Source organism: Ylistrum balloti, unplaced genomic scaffold, assembly GCF_031769215.1.
Source record: "Ylistrum balloti isolate Yb309-2 unplaced genomic scaffold, AGI_CSIRO_Ybal_v1 Utg371448, whole genome shotgun sequence".
Taxonomy (NCBI): Eukaryota; Metazoa; Mollusca; class Bivalvia; order Pectinida; family Pectinidae; genus Ylistrum; species Ylistrum balloti.
Window position 1 is genome coordinate 84,797 of NW_026782759.1, and position 19,465 is coordinate 104,261.

The 19,465-nt window shown below is 35.0% G+C and overlaps 2 protein-coding genes across 2 annotated transcripts; both read left to right on the plus strand.

Annotated features, from left to right (window-relative positions):
• Nucleotides 1-1,342: 1,342 nt before the first annotated feature.
• LOC132562565 (uncharacterized) lies at nucleotides 1,343-3,832 on the plus strand. The gene is made up of 2 exons (XM_060227313.1): nucleotides 1,343-1,540; nucleotides 2,651-3,832. Exons 1-2 carry the CDS (start codon nucleotides 1,343-1,345, stop codon nucleotides 3,830-3,832), a joined length of 1,380 nt encoding a protein of 459 aa, XP_060083296.1.
• Nucleotides 3,833-12,928: 9,096 nt separating this feature from the next.
• Nucleotides 12,929-17,399, plus strand: LOC132562566 (uncharacterized). Its single transcript, XM_060227314.1, has 4 exons — nucleotides 12,929-13,012; nucleotides 13,714-13,891; nucleotides 14,346-14,540; nucleotides 17,113-17,399. The coding sequence occupies exons 1-4, from the start codon at nucleotides 12,929-12,931 to the stop codon at nucleotides 17,397-17,399; spliced, it is 744 nt and encodes a 247-aa protein (XP_060083297.1).
• The last annotated feature ends 2,066 nt before the right edge of the window (nucleotides 17,400-19,465 follow it).

The window sequence follows — 19,465 nt, forward strand, 5'->3', positions numbered from 1 at the left end:
TTAATTAGTCTTACTGTTATTTGTATACGTTTATATTAAAACATGTATTAGTTTTAGTAGATGGTCTCAATATTTTTGGTCTTAGTTCTGAATACTTACTGATATTTAGCTCATTTATTTTTTTCAGTCGACAATTATTTAGTTGCATGTTACTCGTCATTTAAAAAAAAAAAATATTTTCAACGCAAGTTATATTTATAAGTGTTGTTATGCAACGCATGGACATCGTTTCCCAACGTTATAACCCATCATGACCTAACATTATGAACTTCTACTGCGATACAAGGATGGCTGCACCTGCTTTCACTACGGTTTCAACCACCGGACTGCAATGATAAAATGGGACACCATTTGATGGAAGCATAACTCAATAACAGATCAATTAATCAATATCGATTAGATTTATACTTAATGTCTTAACGGATACACGACTTACAATGTACGTCTAATTAAAGTGAATTTTAAGTAGACTGAAACATGTATCAGTAAAAACATTTCATGGACATATATTCTTCCATATCTTTCATATATTTACAATTTGTTATTGACTGGAAGAATATAAATAATTGTTTACATCATGTTTACATCAGGGAAAAGTGTCCTTAGATCAATGTGTCAATATCTAAAGGTTTTAAAAAATACACTTTTTGTGGATTACAATATCTCAGTATCGCTGATATTTTTTTTGTTATAAAACTCATTAAGTTCCGCTGTCGATTACAAAGGAACGTCCTATTAATTGTGGACAAATGTCGGTTCATACGCAATACTCATATGAGATAGAATTTGAAGTGGACTTGACAATGAACCTTCCTTTCACATAGGCGACAAGGACTATATTCCCCGATCGTCTTATCCGTTATGAAATTCCTTCGGTTACAACAACATTGACGAATAAGAGTTTTATGACTTCTCTCGCAGTAAATGTGATAAAGATAAATACCATCTATAAATTGGTCATACATCCTACATAAGGAACGTAGAATATCGGAGTGGAGTGAAATATCTGGTTTAAATCAGATTTTGAACTGGTCAACATGATGGAAGTAGAGGGCGCTGCTGGTCATATATATAGCTGGCTTCACGATGAAGTACAGCTAACACTTCCTCTCAATGTTTAAAACTTCAGGTTGAGTTTGTGTCTCAATCACATATCTATTCTATTAGATTTTTTCTTTAGTAAACCTTGTATATGATGTAAATAACGAAATTTAGTTTATCACCGTTTGTAAGTGATAATGTTATCTGGTAAACATACGAGTCTACCAGGGCAACGTGTCATGATTAGATAAACGATAATAGTCAATACATTGGTTCACTGGGTAAACGTTTTACAGCAAACATGAATATGAACTGGATTTTCTCAGTCTCGCTTTTCATCTTCTTGTCGGGATCTACCGCTTCCGTCGACAATGTAAAACTCCCCTGTACAGAGGACATGTTCCATAGTCACACAAATGCATATTGGGCATGCGCAGCGCAGTTTGCATTACAGTCCAACTGGTTCCCATCTCCAATTGCTGGTCTGTTTAGCTACCAGGTAAGACATTCCGTCTGCGTTTTAAGAGTTTGTTTGTTCGTTTCCACGAATCTAATTAGGATTCCGCAGTATTTCTAAGAGAAGCTGATGACGCCAAATTCCATTTAGTGCCGGGAAAATTATCTACACACTGCTTATGGTATTCCGTTCTTTATCTTTAAAACATCAACTGAAATTTATCTTCTTTGATCTTTCGAAACTACATATGTTTTGTTTATGTATTCGATTGAATGGTCGTCAAAACACAACATCAATACATTTAAAGCACTACAAAATGTATGAAACACTTTCGGTTGTCAACTCGTTTTATTGGTCATGTTTGAGATATACAGGTATAGCAGTTAGGTTATGAAAAAAATACATCATAACAGGTATATGTATTTGTAAACTACATAACAATTACATTACAAGTAGAGAAATAAAAACAGTGTAAATAAAAAAATTCCTCTGATTTCTGTTTTATAAAAGAACTCCTGTCTTAAAATCAACAACATTGTCATGGTAACACAATAATTACATTTCAGTAAATTCCAACTCAGAATGCATTCACAATATGACAACGTGTATACAATCTGAAAATTTCACTCCCCGTAAAGTTAGATTTGCGTGTGCAGACACAGATTCGAGACTGCCCAAATAGTAATATCCAACACAACGCAAAAATATCATTCTGAAAAATATGAAACCTAAACTATTCAATATGACAAGACCAATTTAAGCAAGGATTTATTTTTTAAATTTTAATTAAAGCCTTTATAATGGGCCAATCTAATGAACAAAAATATCAACTATGGCCACATCGAGAAACTGTACAGCTACCTGATACAAACGATAACACATTTTGAGGTGAGGGGTTCTTCATCACTTATCACTGTTAAACATAATGCGTTTGTGACGTATACATCATATGCTATTTATGTCGCTGTTACTCGTACCGCTAGCATAAAAATAAGATTAAAATTTTGGTTATGGTCATAATTGTAAAATTTAATCTTATTAGCTTAATCACGCTAGACCAATAAATTACTTTCTATTTAAAAAAAGTTGTTCGTATCACATGTACTTTAATGTACTAACGTCTGATATCATCAAAATTTCTTTCCTCTACAGATTTGGAATGGATTCGATGGTTTCTGGCAAAATGGCGCCGTGCTGGAACCGTTTGTGAATTTTATGACCTACGCTAACCATACCAGATACAAATCTGTTGTTCAAAGCTCCCAGCGAGAGCTCTATTCATTATTAGAAGCATATGGCCCTTACCCGTCATTTGACGATATGGGCTGGTATGGTCTTAGTTACGCGAGAATCTACGAGATTTTAGGAGGAGATGATTTCCTAAATTCAGCTGTAGATATTTTCAACTGGGCTTGGGAGACAGGATGGGACGAAAGTAATCGATGTAATGGGGGATTCTTTTTCGATAATCTTAAGAACGGCAAACAAACAATTACAAACGTTGAGATGTTTCAACTTGGAGTCAAATTGTACCGATTGCGTAAGGATTCAAGTATTCTTGAAAAAGTCAAAAAGATACACAATTTTTTGTTTAGTAACGAAATTGTAGACATGAAGACACATCTTGTTGTTGATGGCATATTTATGGAAAATTGTAGTAGTAATGGTGTGTATGGGCCTTCATACAATGGCGGAGTATTGATGGGAGGTTTAGTAGAGTACTACAAGATTACCAAAGACACATACTACTTAGAACTTGCCAAGCACATCGCGGAAGCCATCATTGAGACCAAATCCAATAATAGCCGGATCCTCACTGAATATTGTGATCCTAATTGCAACGAGGATGCTATGATGTTTAAAGGGATTTTTGTGAGGAATTTGAGATATCTAATGGACGCGCTTCCGCCCAAGGACACAACAACCAGATATAACTACCAGACGTATCTTGACATCAATGTCAAAGCAATAATAGAATTAAACACTTGTGACAAAAATCCTATTTCTGAATGTAATATAACTTTTCAGGACGGTCCACCATACTATAACGTATCAGGTCCAGTGTTTTCTCCTAACTGGAATGGTCCGTTCACCGTCGGAGCGCCTATGCAACAAACATCCGCTTTCGAACTTTTTGTGTCAAGCATTTACCCCGGGACATCATGTGTCGGTGACCTTTGTTCATATGACCCGTCATATCCGGCGCCGCAACCTTTGACCTGTGGAAGTCATCCATGTCCCAAACAAGAAGAATGCTGCGAATACAGCCCCTATACGTCCTACACGTGCTGTGCCAAAGGTCAAAAATGTAACAAACAGGGAATTTGCGTTTAGCACAAATTAAACAGCTTTCAAACCTGTGAAAAAAAAAAAAATTAGAATACAAGAATTTGGTTTCAGAATTTTGAGTGGTATACCGTAGAATTATCTTGCCTTATTCACTCAACAATTTCTCATTGTATTCTGTTTTTGATTTTTTACAATCCGCAACTTCTATAAATTCTTTGACACAAGTTTGATCATTACCACACCGATTCCGACTTCGGTAGGTTCAATTGTGAATTGGTATATGGTAGTTAGGATTATAATATATATATATATATGAATAAATGATTGATTATCTGGTATGTTGTCAAGGCTTTCATCGGCTGACAAGCTTATCACTACGAGTACTGGCAAAGTGAAACGAAGGGAAGTAACTTTTGGAGATTAGAAAGGTTTGATGTTCGGGTGACTTATTTTTATGTATACAACTGTGTGCTGAGTTGCCATTACAGAGGAAATAATTGGTATTTAATGTTGCATGCTATGTAATTCTACCACTTATTGCAACAGTATCAGTGTTAATTCAGGCGAAAAGTGATACGGTTCAGAAAATACACAAATACTTCAAGTTACTGTGAAATAATCAAATATATTTTGATACATGAAATTATCGCCCTTTTTTTCTTTCATTACTATATTGAAAAGTGAAACAAAAACTATTTTTGGCCTTCAAACACTGTAATATTATATAAATGGGTCACGGATAATTTCATTCACTTTGAATTCCAGCATGCACTATATATGTCACCCACAGTCACACAGTAATTTATTTTGTTCGTTAAAAATAGAGTACAAGCAATCACATCAGGTCAAACAAAGTCATTTGAAGGAAATAGTTGATTACAATAAGAGAAACAAACCCGTAACATGTTTATTTTAAAAGCATGATATTTATATAATTAATTTTCATCAGTTACAAACATTTTCATTGGCTATATGTTTTCATGTTACCAGCTCATAGTATAAAAAATAAAGAAGGAATTACTTTCGGTTCTGCCGGAAGTTCACATTGTAAACAAATATTGATCAAGGGTAGGGAACAAGATTAGCTTATGTTGACATCCTTTTAATTACGGATTGAATCTTGCTTATGTTGATTTCATATGATGATGAATTGAGTTGGTCTTGAGACAAATTTGATGAACTCTTTTTTTCTATAGCATGGGAATTGACGCATTTTATCTTCTACTTTAATTTTCGTTTCGTGTCATCATATTGTTTGACGTCATACAAGCAAATAGTCCGTCATTTGAAGACAGATTATTGTGACAGGTTGAAATATATTTCAGCGTGGTTACTTAATATTCAATGAAACGTGAATAAGAAAAAAATTAATATATTTTTCGACAACTTTAATGAAAATTTAAATAATACCGTGCAACAAAGACAGTATGCATTTTTTCCCCGCGGAGGAATAACGTCTAGATGTGGTGCGCCGGTTCGCAAACGAAGCGGTGCCGGCCATCTTTTCTACATGCACCGAAACGGAGAAAAAGAAATATCAGGCTTCAGTCGCTTCACATCTTTTGAAACGTAAAGTTTTAAATGCTGAATACACAATTCTTTTTTAAAAATTTTATTAATAGTTTTAAAGTTTTAGTTTGATGTTTTAAAAAATATTTGTATTCATACGCACGGGCAATGTTTATCTGCTCAAATTCATCGGTAAATGAAACAGATCACATTTAGTAGTTTCATGGAGTCTGATTTGGGTAGATATCGAAATATAATTTCACAAAAAAAATCTTTTTACCAGGCATTATAATAGAAATAAGTGTTATTATAAAAATGGGCGCATTGAATTGTTTGGTTCAAATATTAACTAAGCATTTAAAAAATAAAGAAAAACGACACCTCACGTGAAAATCAAATTTGACGTCTGCTTCATATACTAACGGAAAAAAGAAAAGTTTTTGTCCGATGGTAAATATTTCAAATGTTTTATGGATGATTATATAATTGTTAAGCTGTTTATATTAATTCCTCATTACTGATTAAAATTTGAGAAGTTCTGTTGTCTTAACACAGATGGCGTTGGCATGGATAGCGTTTAAACGTGGATACCCTTCGCCATTTCCTGATCAAAATCAATAGCGGGTATGTCCACCTCGAGCTGCAGTCGCTGCTCTAACTCTCCTTGCCATTGACCCCATCAAGTTGTTTATGGTCCTTTGTGGGATGTTATTCCACTCCTGAAGAAGGGCCTGCGTGAACTGTGCGACGTTGTTTGGGACGTTGACGCGCTTCCTGAGCCTCCTGTCCAGCTGGTCCAACAAATGCTCGATCGGGGACAGATCTGGGTTGTAGGGTGGTCAGTCGAGTACTGGGACAGTGTTTTGGTTGAGGAAGTTCCGACACATCCTAGCAACGTGCGGCCTCGCATTATCCTGCTGAAACGTAAGGTTTCGCGCTTGGATTAATGGAAAGACATGAGGAATGAGGACCTGATCCCGATATCGGACGGCTGTAACAGACCCTCCGGATCTATCGTTTTCTTTAACGCATGCGTCAAAATATCGCTCACCGCGACGTCGATAGCAACGTTTTCGTCCATCTGACCTGTGCAACGTGAACCGAGACTCGTCCGTGAATAACACACGTCTCCAGCGGGTCAAGCGAAACCGATTTGGTGCATGTTAACGCAGCCATTGCATTCGACGTTGACGTCGCTTTGGTGTAAGTTGCGGACCAACGTAAGGACGTCGTGGCCTTAAATTGAACTCCGCAACCGATTCCTAACTGTTCTTGGACACACACGGCGACCATGAGTGCCTACAATATGACTTGCCGTCTCCGTCGCTGTCTGAAATCGGTTACGTAGGTGTGGGAGACGTATGCCCTGATCTTGACGTGGCGTCGTAACGCGTGGACGTCCGCTCCTGGGAAGTCAGCTAATCTTCCCATAGCCCTGGGACGCCCAACTAATCGAGCTATCGTTGACTCATGGAGTCCAAATTGCTGGGCGACCAGACGTTGCGATTGGCCCTGTAGAATGCGGGCAATAGCAGATTTCAGATTTCATTGGTACTCTCAGACATACAAAGTATGTTACAAGAGGTCAGATTGAAAAAAAAAAAAAAAAAAAAACATTCTTGGTATGGCGGTAAATAATTACAAACATAACATTATTTTAGCTACGTACATTCCATAGATTATCAAGCTTTTCAAGAAATTTACTGAGATTTGATAAAACTTTAACATTACATACAGAAAAAAGTCCATGCTATTTGTAATACTAGGATAAATAATATAGTAACGTGAGATAAATTGATCTCTAATTCTACGAACTGATTCATGATCGCATCTAAAAAGATAGTGGTATTCATCGCCAATTTCATTTGAGCAAAGATTACAAATTCTGTTCTCCCTTGGTATTCCAGTCCATCTTCCTGTTTCTACAGGTAAATATATATTTGAAGTTCTAAATTTAACGATAATTTGTCTTTCTCTAGGTTTAAGTTTCAAAAGATATTTTTCTAATTCAAAATTGCTCTTCATTATACAATAGGTATTTCCTCGAGAGGAATTAACTGAACCATTTTTGTATGAACTGGTCTTGTAATATTTGCTTAACGGCAAGTTTCAAATAATTTCTATTAAATGTACATATTTTCTGGTAGTCCCAGATAAAGTTTAAACCAGTTTCTATATATTTTGAACATTTTGCAACCATTTGAAATCCATATTGCCACTAATTTGTAGATTGTACATTAAGTTATGCATGATACTTGACAAGTTATTACTGGTAATTAATTGATACCAAAACATAATTACTCTGCTTTTAGCTTCGATCAGTAAAGGGACTCTCCCCATTTCACCATAAATCATAAAATTTGGTGTACTTCTTCTAATACCTAAAATACGTTTGCAGAATTGTAAATGAAGTTTTTCAATGGCACTATTTACCAGTACCACATCATTTTTCTATTTTTCAATTAATTATGATAATACCCACAACTTAATTTCATAATTAATAAATATTTTATGGTGAACGGCCTTACCCAGAGATGTGCATGCAGGAGTGAGTAATGTCAAACCAACAATTCCAACAATAAATTCTGTCTATAGTAGGACTTATTTAGTTATTGTTTTCATATAAGCATTAAATTAAGCCTAAGTATGGGAATGTATGAATTATTTCATATTATTTCAGGAAACAGTGCCAACCAGAGAAGAAAAACACAAATTGTACAAATTAGGGTTTGGGGAGAAAAAAATTACATTAAAAAAAAAATGATGACCCATTGTTATTCAAACAAAGGATTGAAGAGAGCTTCCCTGCAATGGAAAAATGTGGTGGATATGAACTTCTTAGATCAACAGTGGGGAGCAGAGTGTTTCTGGAAAAGCTTCAAATGCCCAAAAATGGCTACAATGCCAACTTTCTTGCCAACGAAAGCAACCTTGTCCAAGCAGTTTGCTATATTCGCCCAATCCAGAAGGATTTAGAACTTGTTAAACATGACTTCAATGACAAGGTATGTAAAATTGTATCTAATTTTGTATGTCAATAAATTAATGACACACTAGTTTACAGAATGGATACAATTGAGTGACAATTTACAGCTTCTAATTCAACTATTTATCCACACAGGTATTCCCTGTCAATACCAGAACATCTGTTTTAGTGAATGCTTAATTCTACTATCTTCTTATAATTACCATATATATCAATGCCATCTTACTTATTGCTTTTTATGCTATTATGGTTAACACATTCAGCATATTGCCATCAGATCAGACCTCTTACCCAATTTTCGGAATTTGACTAGGACCCCCTCTACTTCCTAGATCAAAAATCATTCAAAAAATTAGCTTGATAAATGGAGCTGCATAATTTTATATGATGAATGATAAACCTTCTTGCCAAGTTTACCAATATCATTCAAAATAATACTGTTATCTAATATAAAAATTCAAATTAAATGAGTGCAGACAATGTGCAATTTGGTTGAAATCCTGCTTATTATTTGTATTACTGAGAGGGGGTCGTTGTGGCCGAGTGGTTAAGGCGTCTGACCTGCTTAATCACTAACCCTCCACCTCTGAGAGGCAGGTTTGAGATCTACATGGGGCAGTCAGCAGGTCGTTGTTTTTTCTCCGGAAACTGGCTTTCCTGCACTACCCAAACCTGGCACGTCCCTGTATGAAAAAATAAAAACAAACTAAGTATTATTGAGAAAATCAATGATTTCTGCATTTCTTATTGATAAATTTAGGGCATCGATGGAACCTCTGAAACAGTGTATGAAGAATGTATGGAATGTAAAACTGCGATTCCCTTATCACAGCTGAGAGACCACATAAAAATGTGTTCACAATCCATCTCAAGTGAGGTAAATGTTATATTTTGTGTAAGTTTGTGTTTTTTTCTAATACAAATTTAATAGTTTCAGGGGGGCATATTTGACATAATAACATCTGTGGTCAGTGTTCATAAAATATATAGGCATTGAATATGAACAACTTAGGACTTGCAGATTGTTTTGTGGTTCAAATATCACAATTTAGTTAAAAAGTGATTTATTCAACTGTTTACAGCATATTACATTAAACTATTTTATGATATGACTATAGCCATTGATCATGATGATGATAAGTAAGACTTGCTATGTAAACCTTGCTGCAAGAAGTATATAAAGCATATTATACAGAAAATTAGGTCAGAAATGACGAGTACTTTAACTAGTAGTAATTTTTATATAAATGTTTAGGAAGAAGATGTTCCAAGGGTAAAGAGGAGGAAAAAACAAATGCCTGTATGCCATTATACATGTGTAAGTATATGTAGATGTGATGCTAGGTCTGCACCAGTTTGTGTGTTATTTTGAAATAAACTGCTGTTAGTTTCATAATGTCATTGGTGAGTTTAACCAGGTTCCAAACAAATGTTTACAAGGGTTTCAATTGTACATTATAGATGATTTCTCCTAGTATTAACAAACTTTTAGTTGAGTTTTTTAATGTTTTCTCATTTTGCATGTAAATCAGCTGACATATGTCTAAAGAAAATGTCTGTCAAACTTAAGTCAATGTGGTATTTAAATTTACTGGAAGAGAAAATTGTATCAAGGTGTGGGTAAATAAGTGACACCACTTGCACTGATTCTATCGGTGTTCTTATAAATATGCTTAAACAAATAGAAAATTATTTTTATTTAAATATTCAAAATTTCCACCATTTTTACTATCAATAAGCACAGGAAGATTAGACAGTGTAATCACAGTAATGATACACATGTACACGTAGACAAACTTGTTCAACAGTGGTCTTGAAAGGGAGTGAGGTCGTTGTTATTACAGAGCATGGGGTAATGGGTTGGTCTGTATCATTACTTTGGATTGACATATCAACACATTTATCTGAGCATGTACCTTATTGCAGACAACTAAGTGAATGCATAACTTATGCATGTTGCAGATGCTAAACATGGCAGTAAACATTTCCTGATTCTATGATAAATAATCCAAATATGAAGAATTAGACATTCCATATGTGGGAAACTACTAGTGCATTTGTATTAGTAAATTTCAAAAGTATGTTACATTGTAATAGTGTAATGTGGTGTATTTGAAAACTATATCCATGCACAGGAGATCTTGATGACCGTGTCTTCTTGTTTTTTGTTTCCATTGTTGTTGATAAGCACTAATCCAATGTACATGTTTTAATGTCATTCAGACAGTGATTATTGGTAAAAATTACCTATTGAACCCTTAAAAATGAAGACCATTAAATGAGAAAACCTGTACATTTTGTAATAGATATGTATGTTACACTAGTGGTGCCATAGAGATTCATGAGGACATTTCCACAACTCATTTTACAGGTCAGTCTTGCTGGAAAGTGAGAAATCTGGGATGTGTCCTGTTTGTACAGAGCAATTTCCTATAGATATTATACCAGTACATGCATCAAGTTGTGGAGTTGGAAAAGACCCAATTTGTAAGTGACCTATTGGTGTGCAGAATGTTCTGAATTTTAGAAATGATCTCTTTCATGTATAGGATTCTTTATTCCAAGTTCAACGATCTCTGTTTTAGGTTAATTAAATACTGTTTTCAGGTTGTGTGTATTCATTTGAAGGAACATCCAAAAACTAGTAGATTGAGGGAACATCAAGTCTACAGTTATGATGTCATAATGACATCACAGAAGGGCACCATCAGTAGTGATCTTGTACTTGATAATGCTCTCAAGTGGTTTTATTAGGGCTTTTAAGTATATTGTAGGTATGTATTTGAAGGTGTGCAATAAGATTTTTCAAGTAGGTCAAAAATCCAATATGGCGGCCATGACGTCACAAATTAAAAACTTTAAAACGGCCATATCTCGAAATCCGTAAATTATACAGAGTTTGTGTAATAATATTATTTGTAGAGAATTTCTATATCTAACTTTTTTCTATGCCATGTTAATACAAAATATGTCTAATTAAAGAGCTCGCTATGCGATAAAGGTTTTAAAATTTAACAAAAAAAATTTTTTTTTTTTCAAGTTTGATTTTTCTTGAAATTTTTTTCTACAGGTCGATGCAGAAGGTCCTTCTGATGAATTAAGTGCTTTCAATTCTTCTCTAACATTTACCACTTCCGTTTTAGGCCATTTTGAAAATTTTCTTTGATCTTTTGAAAATGCCGACAAATTGGAAAAACTGGTTCTATATCAAAATTGATCTAAATGTTATTGAAAAAGTTTCCCCAGGTGTCCTCTACCGTTTGATGATATTTACAAGTTCATCGGAAAAACAAAATGGCCGCTATGACGTCATTTCCGATATAAGCCCTAACGTCAATATCTCCATAACGGCAGAAGGTATTGAATTTATCTTTGGATATGTTATGTAGAATAAGAAATAGATCATATCTGACTTGACATTATTTGTGTAAAATGTGTACTTCCGGTTTTCGGTAGGGGTCAAAGTTGAAAAGTGCTATTTTGGGGTCCCAAAAACCCAAATTCTAGAAAGCGTAGAGTCTCAATATTTCACAGGTAAGACCCTGTAATAACTGGTTATCAAGTTTGATAATATAAATTACCTTGACCCACTTTCAAGGTAACAGGGGTCAATTAACGAAAAATCGTTAAATGACAATTTCTCAATTTCTAAAAGACATAGAGTGTTGAAATTGATGATAAACCTTCTGAGGACACTTCCTATTGATAGTCGTAAGAAAAAAATGCCCTAAAATTTCAACTTCCGGTCATTGGTAAGGAAGAATGTTGAATAGTGTCATTTAGGGTACCAAACTTTGAGAAACTTCTTCTCAAGTTTGGAAAGGCCTTAAGGCTTGATATTCAATAGATAGGAAGGTTATGTAACTGGTAACAAAGTTTGATAATATAAATGACCTTGACCCTCTTTCAAGGTCACAGTGGTCAATTAACTAAAAATCGTTAAATGACAATTTTCCAATTTCTGAAAGGCACACAGTAATGAAAATGGGTTATAATCATTCAGTTGAAACTTCCTTTTGATTGCCATCAGAAAAAAACTGCCTAAAATTTCAACTTCCGGTTTTTGGTAGGGGCCAAAAGACCTTATAACTTGCAGGTGGGGTGTAAGAATTATACCTTCTGCCACTAATGAAATATAGTAGGAGGCGACCAAATTTGTATTTTACAGTTTCTCTGTTTCTGAAGTTAGGGTAACAAACCAATTTCAGTAAGGTGAAATCAAGGCTTTATAGGTGTAAAGAAAGTCTGAATGTCAGGGGGCCTATGTGGATGAAAAGCGCGTCAAATTGTTGGCCAACAATTTCTAGTTTCAAAATAGTATTACCAAGCAAATATAGATATTTTGATATATTGAACCTCATTTAAAGTAAGAACATGTTAAATGAAAACAGCAAGGGAATGCTGATGTATGGACTGTGTAGATATAGTTAGTTTACAGGTATCTCAGAAGTTGAAAATTCTAATTTAAAATTACACTGAATACAGTGCACCGAGAACAATAGCATTTTGACATCCCATTGTTTTTCATTATTATATATAGTTAACTTAATATTTATTTAAAGGAATTTACCAGACCAGCTCTCTAAAATAGCACAAGAGTTGAAACGTCATGAAAAGCCATGGTCAGTTAAGGTTGTTCAAATTACATGCTATTGAAACAAGAGGCTGACTTTTCCATGGTGAAAACAGAGGAAATTCAGAGGGAAGATGTTGTCAGTGCTATAAAAGAGGTGAGAAGATATACATCTTAATAAGAAATTCTTGAATTAAGCTTTAAAGACACTACACATTATATACCTTTAACAATAGACAATGAGCAGGATGGTTTTCATTTATGCAAAAGGATTATGAAAGTGAATTATACTAACTGATTGCTGCTGTAAAATAATGATTGCATAATTACTGTAAACATTCTCGAAAGATGGACGTAATGTTAAAGTCCAGAAAAAACATTTATAACAAGAAGCTCACATGTTTCGAGTCACTTGATTGCAATGTGATATGACTTATCAATGAAATCTCACCAATAAGTAGTGGTCAGTAGAAACTAGTCCTGTTGAGATAAAGCAGTTAACAGACGTGGTAAGCAATCGGTCATTTACTAGTCAGCAGCAGTCATGTATTGCCACCATGAGTCTTCTAGCAGTGTTAGTAATGGTCAGTAGTAAGATCAACTATTGCTTATTGTTATCAGTAGTCAATTTCAGTTAAGCAGTAGGACAGATGTGTTCAAAAAGTGGGCAATAGTAGCTGTAGTGGTGATAAAGAGCTCAGTAGCAATCACATATCTCAACCTGCAAGTTGATGTTCTGAAAGCAAGATTAAATAATAGTTTCCAAGTTTCATATTGTATTTTAACTGGCTGAAACCTTTCTTGATTTCCTAAGTAAATATGCTCTTTGTAATTTCGTATTTTTTTTTAATTTCCTAGATTGAAGAGGCCACTCTGGAGACAATTGGAAATGTCTATAATGAGCACATCTTTATGTTTGAAGCCACCGGATACACCAAAATTCTAACTTTGGACAATAAAGATGAGGCAATTAAGGCTTTGAAGGCTTTCTACCTGCTCTATCGACCAATGGCTTCAATAAATCAGTTTATGGAAGGTATTTACCACTACCTCAGTTTCTCCCTTCATGTCTTGCATTAAAGCATCAAACCAGTTATCATCAATATTAGAATACCTAATTAATAAACTTTGTTATTGCCTGGCAGGTAATCTGCAGTGTAAGAACAAAATAACAGATTTTCTATACATTTATGTAAATAAATTTGTTATTGGTGATTTTAATTGTAGTCAGTGTATAATAAGACTATTCTAAATTTATTAAGCAGCCATCATTCGTTTGTTTGGAAACTATAGAAAATGGAGCCAATGGGTCTTTTGACTCCTATTGAAATAAATATATGAACTCTACATTCCAAACCTTACTTATGACATATATAATATTTAGTACTCTGAAATGAAATACTTGCTTGGTGAAGGCATTGCAACATGTCATTTTAACCAGTTCTTAGATGTGGGTGGAAATTTTTCATATGCACAGTTTCACATTTCAGGGCTCAAACTACATGGAATACTGCAGAAGCTTCAGGAACACCCAAAGGATGCTTGTCTTTTCTTTAACGGAAGTTCCTATCCCACTGCAGATGAAATACAAGATTTCTTCAAACCGGTTTATTCATCAGGTACAGAGGAAAAGGAAAAGGAAGAGATGATTGTGTATAACTGGGGCAAATATCTGAAAAATATTAGCGCACTGTATCTTGTGTAATTCACATCTCAGGATGGAGGAGTGTACTATTTAACAGTACAACCAACTGTCTTTATTTTCCTAATCAACCACTTGAATGGCATTCTGTTCATTATGGCTTGTTTTAGTACTGGTTGTGTTGTAACTTTCAAACCATTGAAAATTTCTGGATGAAGCTTTAAACATAATTGTATTATCCAGACATTGTACAATCATGGAAATTAGTTCACTGTGATCTTGACCTTAAGGTCAGAGGTCAAATAAGTGCAGTTGTTCTGGTACAATCTTGTCCGGGCCTTAACCTTTGAGCTATTAAAAACATCTTTAAAAACAACTTGAAAAATAATTTTGCTACACACAGGTTTTGTTCACTGCACAGTTATCTTAAGCTGAATGTAGCTGTTATTAAAAATAGAGTTTTAGCAAATATTTCACCTGATAGATATTTTGTTAGAACATTATGCAGCAAAGTTGACCAAAACCAGAATGAGATACCAAGTAACCTGGCTATAGGTCCAGCTTACAAGTTCAGAATTCAAGGTCGAATCTTTCCTGGTAAACATACAAGCAAAGGTGACCAGAATCAATGAGGACATGCTTGATCACAGGTCAGAGTCAACGGATTCAAATTTTACCTCTTATAACTGGTAAATATTTTGTTGGGAAATACGAGGTAAACTTCATCAGAATGAAATGAGCAAGTGCATGATCAAAAGTCAAGGCCAAATTTCTTCATAGATAAGTAATTCCTGAAATAATGAAATGAAGACGATTGGAATAAGACGAAAAGACACAATAAATACATCAAAGTTATGAGTTACCTGGTAAATATAAAAGTCAAGCTGTTTATCTCTTCACTGAAAAATATCTGGTAATGGACAGAACATACTGTGTGTTCTTGGTTGATATTAAAGAGGAAAAATAAGTTTTTGCTCACAAAATCAGACATCTGGTTGTACCGGTATATCATCCTTCCTGTAACAAGCAATATGAAAGACATACTATATGTCTCCGAGATAGTTGTTTCCTCATGGAAGCTTCATTCAAGTTTTTTTTCTTTAGATATGTTGAGATAGATCATGCTGTACTACACACATTATGACATCTGGCCCACTGCACACAACCAACAAAATTAATATTCTGGTGTATTCACTCTTTATTAGCTCACCTGGTCCGAAGGACCAAGGTGAGCGTATGCCATACCGTGGCGTCTGTCGTCGACCGGCCGTCCTTCCAGCCGTCAACAATCAACTTCTTCTCCAAAATCACTAGTTGAATTTCCACCACATTTGGTAGAGAGCATCCCTGGGTGGCAGGGACTCAGATTTATACAAATGATGGGGCTGGCCCCCCAGGGGCCTGAGGGGCGGGGCCAAAAGGTGTCAATTTAGCAATATTCATAAAATAAACTTTTTCTCTGAAACTAAGCGTAGCATAATATTCATTTTTCTTCACAAGCAATCCTAGGTGGCAGGGATTCAAATTCATACAAATGATGGGGCTCGCCCGCCAGGGCCCTGAGGGACGGGGTCAAAGGTGTCAATTTGGCAATATTCATAAAAGTTCTGAAACCTTTGAGATCCCCACCCCATAACCATATATAGTCTTGTTGGGCATAAAGAGATGAACACAATCAGGATGTAGCAATCGGCCCCTGGGTCTGGCCCAACCCCATGGGCTTCGTTTTCAAAATCCTACTTCTGTTGCAAGGATCATTCTCAATTTTCATATGTAGGTTCCCCTTCATGCTTACTTACCCATATTGCTTTCGGAACTGATCCCTCCAAAATATGGCCAACTGATTGCCATCTTTGATTTTGTTAGAGCAAAAGTTTTTATAGCTATTTCTCATCAAGTAATAACTTGATCTTTCAAATTTTATATGTAAGTTCCCTTTCACATCTATTTACGCATATTGCCTTTTGAAACTGATCCGAAAAAAATGCCTGCCTGCCAGGTGAGCGATACAGGCCCTCTGGGCCTCTTGTTAAAAGGAGTGATTATTTTATGACAGTACTGTGTAATGTAATATATGCAATTATTTTCTGCTCGCATACCTGTTATAATTTTAAATCGGCCTGTGGTGGGAATCAGAAACTATAATCAAGAAAGTAGTTATTCCCTAAGTGAGTGAGGCAGTTATAGGTACATCTCTGAAACTAGTTTAAAAGGTTAAAAGTATAGGTCACCTTACCAGCTTTTGCTGGTGTGAATTTCCCTCTAGTCTGGATATAGGATGTTTGCTTGGAGAGCAAGAGATCACTAGCTCATGCTGGGGTGTGAGAGTGGTATTTTTCTCTTATGCTTCCTATTACACCAGCACGTGGATCTTCAACAGGATTTATAGAACTAATCCTTATATATGTATACTCAGAAGGGCCGGACCTGAGTTATGTAATGCTTACCTAGAATCTTGCATTCATGTTAGTGTCCTTCATAAATTTTACTTGGATGACTGTTAGGTCTCTTGGCATCTTGTTTATAAAAAGGATAATATTTTTTTCCTTATAATGTTTATTACAATTCAAAATAAGAAACAACATTGATGTATGGTTTTACTATGATCATTTCAGAGGGGAGAATTTCTACACCATGGCTGTCCATGGATACAGGTGTAGAAGACATTGTGGAACTAAACATGGGCCACCTTTGTCAGGCACTGTTGGGTTGCCCAAAACTTCTGACAAGCATGAACTCTGGAAGTATTCAATTTGATCACAAATCTTCCAATTTGCCGACGGTCAATACATGTGCACCATCAATTACATTTTCAAAGACGGAAGAACTACAAAATTATTGCACATTCCAAGAGGTTCTTCAAAATGTTATTGTCGGTGCATATGGTTTTGGGATTGCATGAAATTTTTGCTTTGAAGAGACAATGAAAAGAGACAATGATAACATATTTGAAGACTCATTTCAAGTTTAAAGTTCACCTAATGCAAGTTGAAATTGTCATGCAAGGAGAAATTGTCCAACCATCCTTCATAGAAATTGATGAATTCCATTAAAAATGATAGTGAAATTATCTTCTGTTATCATTTTGTACAGAAATTATCTTCTGTTATCATTTTGTACAGCAGTTAGGACTTCTTCGTAAATGTTCACCTTGAAATTGGAGCTGTCTCTGTGTAATATGTTCTCCAAACAAGAAAGTGTTGCATCAGACAATGGAAGGGTTTCTGGAATTTCCACTGAAGGCTGTGTGTTAGCTGGTCCTTCCCAATCAATGCCATATGTATGAATACCAACCTATGATGATAAAAAGCAAGTGTAAAACTAAAGTGAATTGTTCTCGAATAAGACATCTACATTTTACTTGCATGTGTAATGTACTCAATTTAGTAACAAAAGCCGTCACTTCAATTAATGAGTTTAATAAAACTAAGAGCTCCAAGATCTCTGATACACTTGTCTGTTTGCCATGATTTTTCTTCTGATCTTCGAGCAAGTCTACACTGCATTGGAATAAAACATGCTGGGTCAATCAAGTACAAAATGTGGGTATGTTATAGCTACGATAACACATCCTTTGCAATAAAACATTCTTAAAATCATGTAAATTTGGATTTTACTGTACCTAATGTATTGTTGTTTAATTCTGACAAGATTCGCTTCATAATCTGATCCTGATTTGGTCAGTTGACTTCTTGTTTAATATCAAACATTTTCATTAATAATGTCAACAGAATTAAAGTTACCAAATCTGATCCTTACTTGACCTTTAGTTTGGTAACTTCAAGTATGGTTACAAACAAGTATACTTCACAAGGTCATAACAAAATTTATACAACTTGACGGTAAATACAATAGATGACCTCTGGATTATATCCTGTGCTTAATATCATTCCAAACATTAACCATGTAACTTTTGTTGATGCAGCACTTTAGAACTAACTTAAGCTACAGCTGAAAATAATTTAAGTCCAAAACTGGGTCAGTGATGCAGAAAATGTGGGTCAGATCCAGCCGCTGGAACAGGAAAGGTGTTAACACACCAGCCATGCAAATTTAGTTGATGCAGCATTTGCAGCTATTTCAAAACTGATTTTTACCAAATGTTGATGCCGGGTACAGCATCAGCCCTTCTCATGTTTATTTAGGTGTTAGAACAAAACATTGCCTGGAAGCTAATTTGTTTCTGCAATCAGTCCAAAAATAAATCATATAACTGTGAAAACCAGTGTCATTTACTGGTATTACGAAAAAAGTTGAGAAATGAATCCAACATGTACCGAGAAATAGTTGTAATAATTTTCAATAAACTGTCAAAATTCAAGATGGTGCCTGCTGCTATCTTTATATATCAGATCAAGCTCAAAATTTTATAAGCAAAACTAGGACCAATACTGAACATATGATTATGGAGGGCTAAGTAGAATGTGCACATTTTGAATTGTCATCTATGGAAAATTTATTGAACCTTTTTATACAGACTGTTATTCCACAATATATACCTCAGTTTCTGGATCAAAAATGACATTACGATGGCCACTAATCCAAAGTTGCATTGGTGTTCGGTTTTTTTCTGTTCTTAGAGGTCGTGTCTGTAAAGTGGCTCTAAACGTATCCAGGTGACTTTGAATAAGAGGCAGATACACCAAATGAAGAATTTGGATGTGAAGGTCATTGTCTGGATGCAGAATGCCTAAGTCTTCAAGATAGTAGAAGAGATTGTAGAATGTCATGGTACACCCAGCCCATAACTCGCGCCAAAGACGTTCTATCCTGGAGCATACACAAAAAGAATCATATTAAATTTTAGCAACCTGAGAGATAAGGCAATAATACAACAAACTTGCATGTTTTAATCAGTTTCTATATAGGTGGAATATTTACATCATACATTATCCTTCGGAAATTCAAAACTTATTAGAAAATCATTGTCTGTATTAATCTATATTACATGATCTCCCTTTTGAAGAG

Excerpts from the sequence above, each read along its gene's own strand:
- LOC132562565 (XM_060227313.1), top strand. The coding sequence starts at position 1,343 with ATGAATATGAACTGGATTTTCTCAGTCTCGCTTTTCATCTTCTTGTCG. Across the intron at positions 1,541-2,650 it reads CTGGTCTGTTTAGCTACCAG|ATTTGGAATGGATTCGATGG; the intron begins GTAAGACATTCC and ends TTTCCTCTACAG.
- LOC132562566 (XM_060227314.1), top strand. The coding sequence starts at position 12,929 with ATGCTATTGAAACAAGAGGCTGACTTTTCCATGGTGAAAACAGAGGAA. Across the intron at positions 13,013-13,713 it reads TTGTCAGTGCTATAAAAGAG|ATTGAAGAGGCCACTCTGGA; the intron begins GTGAGAAGATAT and ends TTAATTTCCTAG. Across the intron at positions 13,892-14,345 it reads AATAAATCAGTTTATGGAAG|GGCTCAAACTACATGGAATA; the intron begins GTATTTACCACT and ends TTCACATTTCAG.